At 35.3% G+C, this 10,842-nt stretch overlaps 1 protein-coding gene across 1 annotated transcript; it reads left to right on the top strand.

Annotated features, from left to right (window-relative positions):
* Positions 1-7,581: 7,581 nt before the first annotated feature.
* Positions 7,582-9,861, top strand: Xrcc1 (DNA repair protein XRCC1). Its single transcript, XM_076391518.1, has 2 exons — positions 7,582-9,420; positions 9,500-9,861. The coding sequence occupies exons 1-2, from the start codon at positions 8,075-8,077 to the stop codon at positions 9,636-9,638; spliced, it is 1,485 nt and encodes a 494-aa protein (XP_076247633.1). The 5' UTR covers positions 7,582-8,074; the 3' UTR covers positions 9,639-9,861.
* The last annotated feature ends 981 nt before the right edge of the window (positions 9,862-10,842 follow it).

The raw sequence follows: 10,842 nt of genomic DNA, 5'->3' as shown, positions 1-10,842 counted from the left end.
CTGATACTTACCTTCATTTTGGCCAAAAGCTAAACCTACATATTCACGGCAACTATTATAGACTTGGAATACCTCTTTTGCTATCATGTTCTCCTGATACTTGTCTTCGTTTTGGCCAAAAACTCAAACCACATATTCAGGGTAACTATTAGAGACTTGGAAGACCTCTTTTGCTTTCATGTTCTCCTGATACTTACCTTCATTTTGGCCAAAAACTCAAACCACATATTCACGGCAACAATCAGAGATTTGGAATACCACTTTTGCTATTATGTTCTCCTGATACTTACCTTCATTTTGGCCAATAGCTAAACCTACATATTCACGGCAACTATTAGAGACTTGGAATACCTCTTTTGCTATCATGTTCTCCTGATACTTACCTTCATTTTGGCCAAAAACTCAAACCACATATTCACGGCAACAATTAGAGATTTGGAATACCACTTTTGCTATCATGTTCTCCTGATACTTACCTTCATTTTGGCCAAAAGCTAAACCTACATATTCACGGCAACTATTATAGACTTGGAAGACCTCTTTTGCTTTCATGTTCTCCTGATACTTACCTTCATTTTGGCCAAAAACTCAAACCACACATTCACGGCAACAATTAGAGATTTGGAATACCACTTTTGCTATTATGTTCTCCTGATACTTACCTTCATTTTGGCCAATAGCTAAACCTACATATTCACGGCAACTATTAGAGACTTGGAATACCTCTTTTGCTATCATGTTCTCCTGATACTTACCTTCATTTTGGCCAAAAACTCAAACCACATATTCACGGCAACAATTAGAGATTTGGAATACCACTTTTGCTATTATGTTCTCCTGATACTTACCTTCATTTTGGCCAATAGCTAAACCTACATATTCACGGCAACTATTAGAGACGTGGAATACCTCTTTTGCTATCATGTTCTCCTGATACTTACCTTCATTTTGGCCAAAAACTCAAACCACATATTCACGGCAACAATTAGAGATTTGGAATACCACTTTTGCTATCATGTTCTCCTGATACTTACCTTCATTTTGGCCAAAAGCTAAACCTACATATTCACGGCAACTATTATAGACTTGGAATACCTCTTTTGCTATCATGTTCTCCTGATACTTGTCTTCGTTTTGGCCAAAAACTCAAACCACATATTCAGGGTAACTATTAGAGACTTGGAAGACCTCTTTTGCTTTCATGTTCTCCTGATACTTACCTTCATTTTGGCCAAAAACTCAAACCACATATTCACGGCAACAATTAGAGATTTGGAATACCACTTTTGCTATCATGTTCTCCTGATACTTACCTTCATTTTGGCCAAAAGCTAAACCTACATATTCACGGCAACTATTATAGACTTGGAATACCTCTTTTGCTATCATGTTCTCCTGATACTTGTCTTCGTTTTGGCCAAAAACTCAAACCACATATTCAGGGTAACTATTAGAGACTTGGAAGACCTCTTTTGCTTTCATGTTCTCCTGATACTTACCTTCATTTTGGCCAAAAACTCAAACCACATATTCATGGCAACAATCAGAGATTTGGAATACCACTTTTGCTATTATGTTCTCCTGATACTTACCTTCATTTTGGCCAATAGCTAAACCTACATATTCACGGCAACTATTAGAGACTTGGAATACCTCTTTTGCTATCATGTTCTCCTGATACTTACCTTCATTTTGGCCAAAAACTCAAACCACATATTCACGGCAACAATTAGAGATTTGGAATACCACTTTTGCTATTATGTTCTCCTGATACTTACCTTCATTTTGGCCAATAGCTAAACCTACATATTCACGGCAACTATTAGAGACGTGGAATACCTCTTTTGCTATCATGTTCTCCTGATACTTACCTTCATTTTGGCCAAAAACTCAAACCACATATTCACGGCAACAATTAGAGATTTGGAATACCACTTTTGCTATCATGTTCTCCTGATACTTACCTTCATTTTGGCCAAAAGCTAAACCTACATATTCACGGCAACTATTATAGACTTGGAATACCTCTTTTGCTATCATGTTCTCCTGATACTTGTCTTCGTTTTGGCCAAAAACTCAAACCACATATTCAGGGTAACTATTAGAGACTTGGAAGACCTCTTTTGCTTTCATGTTCTCCTGATACTTACCTTCATTTTGGCCAAAAACTCAAACCACATATTCACGGCAACAATTAGAGATTTGGAATACCACTTTTGCTATCATGTTCTCCTGATACTTACCTTCATTTTGGCCAAAAGCTAAACCTACATATTCACGGCAACTATTATAGACTTGGAATACCTCTTTTGCTATCATGTTCTCCTGATACTTGTCTTCGTTTTGGCCAAAAACTCAAACCACATATTCAGGGTAACTATTAGAGACTTGGAAGACCTCTTTTGCTTTCATGTTCTCCTGATACTTACCTTCATTTTGGCCAAAAACTCAAACCACATATTCATGGCAACAATCAGAGATTTGGAATACCACTTTTGCTATTATGTTCTCCTGATACTTACCTTCATTTTGGCCAATAGCTAAACCTACATATTCACGGCAACTATTAGAGACTTGGAATACCTCTTTTGCTATCATGTTCTCCTGAGACTTACCTTCATTTTGGCCAAAAACTCAAACCACATATTCACGGCAACAATTAGAGATTTGGAATACCACTTTTGCTATTATGTTCTCCAGATACTTACCTTCATTTTGGCCAATAGCTAAACCTACATATTCACGGCAACTATTAGAGACGTGGAATACCTCTTTTGCTATCATGTTCTCCTGATACTTACCTTCATTTTGGCCAAAAACTCAAACCACATATTCACGGCAACAATTAGAGATTTGGAATACCACTTTTGCTATCATGTTCTCCTGATACTTACCTTCATTTTGGCCAAAAGCTAAACCTACATATTCACGGCAACTATTATAGACTTGGAATACCTCTTTTGCTATCATGTTCTCCTGATACTTGTCTTCGTTTTGGCCAAAAACTCAAACCACATATTCAGGGTAACTATTAGAGACTTGGAAGACCTCTTTTGCTTTCATGTTCTCCTGATACTTACCTTCATTTTGGCCAAAAACTCAAACCACATATTCACGGCAACAATTAGAGATTTGGAATACCACTTTTGCTATCATGTTCTCCTGATACTTACCTTCATTTTGGCCAAAAGCTAAACCTACATATTCACGGCAACTATTATAGACTTGGAATACCTCTTTTGCTATCATGTTCTCCTGATACTTGTCTTCGTTTTGGCCAAAAACTCAAACCACATATTCAGGGTAACTATTAGAGACTTGGAAGACCTCTTTTGCTTTCATGTTCTCCTGATACTTACCTTCATTTTGGCCAAAAACTCAAACCACATATTCATGGCAACAATCAGAGATTTGGAATACCACTTTTGCTATTATGTTCTCCTGATACTTACCTTCATTTTGGCCAATAGCTAAACCTACATATTCACGGCAACTATTAGAGACTTGGAATACCTCTTTTGCTATCATGTTCTCCTGATACTTACCTTCATTTTGGCCAAAAACTCAAACCACATATTCACGGCAACAATTAGAGATTTGGAATACCACTTTTGCTATTATGTTCTCCTGATACTTACCTTCATTTTGGCCAATAGCTAAACCTACATATTCACGGCAACTATTAGAGACTTGGAATACCTATTTTGCTATCATGTTCTCCTGATACTTACCTTCATTTTGGCCAAAAACTCAAACCACATATTCACGGCAACAATTAGAGATTTGGAATACCACTTTTGCTATCATGTTCTCCTGATACTTACCTTCATTTTGGCCAAAAGCTAAACCTACATATTCACGGCAACTATTATAGACTTGGAATACCTCTTTTGCTATCATGTTCTCCTGATACTTGTCTTCGTTTTGGCCAAAAACTCAAACCACATATTCAGGGTAACTATTAGAGACTTGGAAGACCTCTTTTGCTTTCATGTTCTCCTGATACTTACCTTCATTTTGGCCAATAGCTAAACCTACATATTCACGGCAACTATTAGAGACTTGGAATACCTCTTTTGCTATCATGTTCTCCTGATACTTACCTTCATTTTGGCCAAAAACTCAAACCACATATTCACGGCAACAATTAGAGATTTGGAATACCACTTTTGCTATCATGTTCTCCTGATACTTACCTTCATTTTGGCCAAAAGCTAAACCTACATATTCACGGCAACTATTATAGACTTGGAAGACCTCTTTTGCTTTCATGTTCTCCTGATACTTACCTTCATTTTGGCCAAAAACTCAAACCACATATTCACGGCAACAATTAGAGATTTGGAATACCACTTTCGCTATTATGTTCTCCTGATACTTACCTTCATTTTGGCCAATAGCTAAACCTACATATTCACGGCAACTATTAGAGACTTGGAATACCTCTTTTGCTATCATGTTCTCCTGATACTTACCTTCATTTTGGCCAAAAACTCAAACCACATATTCACGGCAACAATTAGAGATTTGGAATACCACTTTTGCTATTATGTTCTCCTGATACTTACCTTCATTTTGGCCAATAGCTAAACCTACATATTCACGGCAACTATTAGAGACGTGGAATACCTCTTTTGCTATCATGTTCTCCTGATACTTACCTTCATTTTGGCCAAAAACTCAAACCACATATTCACGGCAACAATTAGAGATTTGGAATACCACTTTTGCTATCATGTTCTCCTGATACTTACCTTCATTTTGGCCAAAAGCTAAACCTACATATTCACGGCAACTATTATAGACTTGGAATACCTCTTTTGCTATCATGTTCTCCTGATACTTGTCTTCGTTTTGGCCAAAAACTCAAACCACATATTCAGGGTAACTATTAGAGACTTGGAAGACCTCTTTTGCTTTCATGTTCTCCTGATACTTACCTTCATTTTGGCCAAAAACTCAAACCACATATTCACGGCAACAATTAGAGATTTGGAATACCACTTTTGCTATTATGTTCTCCTGATACTTACCTTCATTTTGGCCAATAGCTAAACCTACATGTTCACGGCAACTATTAGAGACTTGGAGTACCTCTTTTGCTATCATGTTCTCCTGATACTTGTCTTCGTTTTGGCCAAAAACTCAAACCACATATTCAGGGTAACTATTAGAGACTTGGAAGACCTCTTTTGCTTTCATGTTCTCCTGATACTTACCTTCATTTTGGCCAAAAACTCAAACCACATATTCATGGCAACAATCAGAGATTTGGAATACCACTTTTGCTATTATGTTCTCCTGATACTTACCTTCATTTTGGCCAATAGCTAAACCTACATATTCACGGCAACTATTAGAGACTTGGAATACCTCTTTTGCTATCATGTTCTCCTGATACTTACCTTCATTTTGGCCAAAAACTCAAACCACATATTCACGGCAACAATTAGAGATTTGGAATACCACTTTTGCTATTATGTTCTCCTGATACTTACCTTCATTTTGGCCAATAGCTAAACCTACATATTCACGGCAACTATTAGAGACTTGGAATACCTCTTTTGCTATCATGTTCTCCTGATACTTACCTTCATTTTGGCCAAAAACTCAAACCACATATTCACGGCAACAATTAGAGATTTGGAATACCACTTTTGCTATCATGTTCTCCTGATACTTACCTTCATTTTGGCCAAAAGCTAAACCTACATATTCACGGCAACTATTATAGACTTGGAAGACCTCTTTTGCTTTCATGTTCTCCTGATACTTACCTTCATTTTGGCCAAAAACTCAAACCACATATTCACGGCAACAATTAGAGATTTGAAATACCACTTTTGCTATTATGTTCTCCTGATACTTACCTTCATTTTGGCCAATAGCTAAACCTACATATTCACGGCAACTATTAGAGACTTGGAATACCTCTTTTGCTATCATGTTCTCCTGATACTTACCTTCATTTTGGCCAAAAACTCAAACCACATATTCACGGCAACAATTAGAGATTTGGAATACCACTTTTGCTATTATGTTCTCCTGATACTTACCTTCATTTTGGCCAATAGCTAAACCTACATATTCACGGCAACTATTAGAGACGTGGAATACCTCTTTTGCTATCATGTTCTCCTGATACTTACCTTCATTTTGGCCAAAAACTCAAACCACATATTCACGGCAACAATTAGAGATTTGGAATACCACTTTTGCTATCATGTTCTCCTGATACTTACCTTCATTTTGGCCAAAAACTCAAACCACATATTCACGGCAACAATTAGAGATTTGGAATACCACTTTTGCTATCATGTTCTCCTGATACTTACCTTCATTTTGGCCAAAAGCTAAACCTACATATTCACGGCAACTATTATAGACTTGGAAGACCTCTTTTGCTTTCATGTTCTCCTGATACTTACCTTCATTTTGGCCAAAAACTCAAACCACATATTCACGGCAACAATTAGAGATTTGGAATACCACTTTTGCTATCATGTTCTCCTGATACTTACCTTCATTTTGGCCAAAAGCTAAACCTACATATTCACGGCAACTATTATAGACTTGGAAGACCTCTTTTGCTTTCATGTTCTCCTGATACTTACCTTCATTTTGGCCAAAAACTCAAACCACATATTCACGGCAACAATTAGAGATTTGAAATACCACTTTTGCTATTATGTTCTCCTGATACTTACCTTCATTTTGGCCAATAGCTAAACCTACATATTCACGGCAACTATTAGAGACTTGGAATACCTCTTTTGCTATCATGTTCTCCTGATACTTACCTTCATTTTGGCCAAAAACTCAAACCACATATTCACGGCAACAATTAGAGATTTGGAATACCTCTTTTGCTATCATGTTCTCCTGATACTTACCTTCATTTTGGCCAAAAACTCAAACCACATATTCACGGCAACTATTAGAGACTTGGAATACCTATTTAGCTATCATATGCTCTTAACGCTTTTGCTCATTTCGGATTTTGTGTTATAGTTTTTAGAAAAGGATCAGCGTCTTAAGACGTTACTATGCATATGTGGAGCACATTATAGCATGCGGTGCACGCTTGCTAAATTTACGCGTCGAAGTTGGTTAATTTAGTTATCTTCTTTATTTTCTGTTGCACCTACTACTATTGCTTAATGATCCATGAATACATGATTAAATTTATACTATGTAGTTAGGGAGTTTGCACTAAAAAGGTCAAAGGTATTTGATTATAGAAATATGGATTGTAAGATTTGACGATTTCCTATTGGAGAGTATGGACTGTTATCAAGGCCCCAGACTTAGGCGGGAGAATCGACATATATCGAGCAATCTACGTATGTGATTTTCTGAAATATGAGATACTAAGAAAAACGAGTAAAAAGGACTGAATGAAAAAGTTTTTAGTAAAATTATTCTGTGCAATATTTGGTGAGAATGTGAATAATATATTGCATTTGAATGAATTTTATTAAGTTTGGTTTTCTGAGGTCCTGGAATTTACGAACTTATTGTTAGTAATACGCTCCTGTGGTTTCAGTATAAGTATAAGGGAAACGTAAATGTTTTCCCGCGCTAAAATCTTTGTCATATTACAGAATGTTTCTGTCCTGACACAAATGTCAGTGATACGTGACATGTTCTGTATAACTTTCCTGTAAAAAGTGCATCGCTACTAAAGCTCTAATGTAATTACTTAAAATGTGTACGCTAATATGTGCATATATCAATTTTAGGTTATGCATGTGACGTTAGTGTTGTACATTGTGATATGTGATACCAGTGTTTTTGTATAAAAAACATAACATATTTTCAAATTGCAAACAATTAAGAAACTCAATTTTTGTATCCGTAGTTAAAGTATTATTTTATATAAAGTGGTTATGTTTATGCTCAAATAATTGCGTATCGCCCTGACATATTTTGGCGGTAGAGGAAAGCAGTTTGTTTTCGAAGCATTATTAAATTTTTAAAACAAACTAGCTCAGGTCTGCTTAGTTTGATACACAAGCATAGGCACGTTTGATTACGTTTCTAGATGAAGGGAAACGAGTAAAATTGGGAAACAATGATTATTAAACTAGCAAAAGTAATAAGTTGTTCTTCGGAACATCCATCCTATCCTGCGTCTAATCTTCTCCAATATCGTTCAAATTCTCCATGGCGATGTGCCAAACCAGGAGAGATGCTTGCTACTGTTATTCTACAATTGGCAGAGCCTTCTTGCATCACAGGCTTAGATATTGGTAACTATCGTAGCTGTGTTGTGGTTGTTACTGCGTCTACATCAGCTGAACCTGACAATTGGATTCCGATTGTAAATCACCAATTCATGACACATGATGAAGCTGCAAATGGCCAGTTTAAGGATCAGGTACAAATATTCACAAAAAAGGAATTAAATCCTGAAACCATAAAGATAAAATTTGATAGAGTAAAGGTGACTTGTATGCAGAATGCTAACTTAAAAGTTTTATTTGGATTATCCTACATAATTTTAAAAACAGAAATAATGGTTGATTTGGGATTAGATGTTTTCGGGAGATTTAAATTGAAAAAACCAGAAGAGGATTCTGGTAAATCATCTGTGAATGATTTCAAAGAGAAGTATCTTAACTTGGTCGATAACAAGAAAACAGATTACAAGAGGGAATTATTAACGAAAATTAAGGAAACTGGAATGAACAACTTTTCTAAGCGACAGGAAGAAAATAAGGAGCCGATGAAAAGGCCATTATTAGAAAAACTGGAAGCTGGAAAAGCAGATGAAGTATTTGGAACTAAAAATAAAGAACCTGCTGCTTCAGCTTCGCAAAATGGCTCAAAAGTGAAAGATGAGAAAGTTTTGAACGAATCAAAAGACAAGCCAGTAATGCGAACTCCATTTGGTGATATCATACCTTCACCATCACAGAAGACTGTTAAGAAAGAGGTGAAAGTGGAGAATCAGAGACATAGTACAAACTCCAGGAAACGATCCTTAAGTCCAGAAGAAAGCTCATCTAAAGAGAATGCAATGAAGAAGAGGCAAATCTGTCCTCAGTGTCAAGATGAATTGGAGGATAAAATATGTAACAACTGTGGAAAACTACAACCACCGAAACCAGTACAAAAGCCAGAGAGAGCTGCGAAAAAAAAAGCTATGGAATCAAAGAGAGCAAAGAAGTTATTTTCTAAACTTTTTGAGGATGTCACATTTTCTCTTAGTGGGTATGTTAATCCTCAAAGAGATGAAATTAGGAGAAAAGCACTCAAAATGGGAGCAAAGTACATAGCAGATCCTAACACAACCAATAAAAAGTGTACTCATTTAATATGTGCCTTCAAAAATACACCTAAGTATCAGCAATTAAAAGGTCACTGTAAAATTGTTTCACATACCTTCATTGAAGACTGTTTTACAGAAAAGATAAGGTAACCTTTGTACTATTCTCAGATATTGATCAATCATTTAAAAACAATAGTTCTGTTTTAATTTCTTTTAATTTTGCAGATTTCCTTGGAGGCGTTATGCTCTGGACAGTAAAGACAGAGCTGAATCAGAAAGTGAAGAAGAAATTGAAAGCTGTTCTTCACCTCCTCGAGAAGCTAATGTGTTTGAAGAGGATACTGATTCTGATTCTAATTACTAAGTTACTTTTTCAGAATTTTGGTATATAAGATAAAAAAAAAAGTATTGGCGAAAATTTCATTCAATATGTACATATATAAAAGACTAAACGTAGTCCATAAGTTTATTAAATTTTGTATTACTCTTTGTGTAAAAATTCATTGTGTCATGTATCTTGTTATTTAAATAATATAACAGTAATTTTTTACAATTACAGTTTTTGATACTTTGAATAGTTTACTTACTTTGAAAGTAAAACGGTTCGCACAGAAATTAGTTTGGTAATTATATCAGAGACAGAAGTATAACAAATCGTTGTTTTCTTCACAAAACGACTTCCATTCTTTTTTATTTCATTACTGATGCTTTACAATATAACAAAATTCTTTTCATTTAATTTAATCAATATGCCATTAATACAGCAGTAGATAGGAAATTACATTAACAAATTAAATATATAATAATAGTAATTCTTGTTTAAATTGCGCTAACTCGTTTCTTATTTTTCAAATTCATTTTTTGCTTAATCGATTTGAAAGGAGTGACTGTATTTTTTTATTATTATTATTTACGTCGGTCCAAAATAGAGGATTTCTTCTTTGCTACCTAAGTTATTTCTGTTTTTTTTTTTCAATAATCATATAAATTGAAACTTGTTTTTTAAACGCAACGTACAAAATATCATATGAAAACAAATTTCATAATCACCATTATAAAAAGTATGGTAATTAATATGTACTTCGTGTTCTTTGATGATATTTTCTTTTTCTACACAATAAAGTAATATTTAATAGCGTTTCGATTCAATTCTTCGAGAATACAAATTTTCCTTAATACTCTGCAAAAGACATACGATAGTAAATATTCAGATCAAATTTATACAATTTCAAGTAAGATCTACGAATGCCCATCGATTAATAATTGAAAGTCATGGGCAATGATCGATACACGTTGAAATGATTTTCAAAACAATCCAAAGGTAGCGTATTAGTTTCCAACCCCGATCAGAAATCCCTTCTAATTTTCGATCCTTTTCGCAAAAAATCTATCACAGATACAAAATATTCACTCGTACGCAATAATTACTTCCCGCCAGTGAAGTACAACATGTCGCTTGAAGAAGTGAATCGATATGCAAAATGAAATTTCACATGGTAAAAAGAAACATTGTTGGTAACTTTTTCGTCCAACGAACGCTAGGTATACGTAATCAAAGGTGTCGATGC

Source organism: Calliopsis andreniformis, unplaced genomic scaffold, assembly GCF_051401765.1.
Source record: "Calliopsis andreniformis isolate RMS-2024a unplaced genomic scaffold, iyCalAndr_principal scaffold0022, whole genome shotgun sequence".
Taxonomy (NCBI): domain Eukaryota; kingdom Metazoa; phylum Arthropoda; class Insecta; order Hymenoptera; family Andrenidae; genus Calliopsis; species Calliopsis andreniformis.
Note: the sequence above shows the minus strand (reverse complement) of the source record. Positions and strands in the feature narration are given on the sequence as shown.

Coding starts and splice junctions, on each gene's coding strand:
- Xrcc1 (XM_076391518.1), top strand. CDS start 8,075: ATGATTATTAAACTAGCAAAAGTAATAAGTTGTTCTTCGGAACATCCA. Junction 9,421..9,499: donor TGTTTTACAGAAAAGATAAG/GTAACCTTTGTA, acceptor TTAATTTTGCAG/ATTTCCTTGGAGGCGTTATG.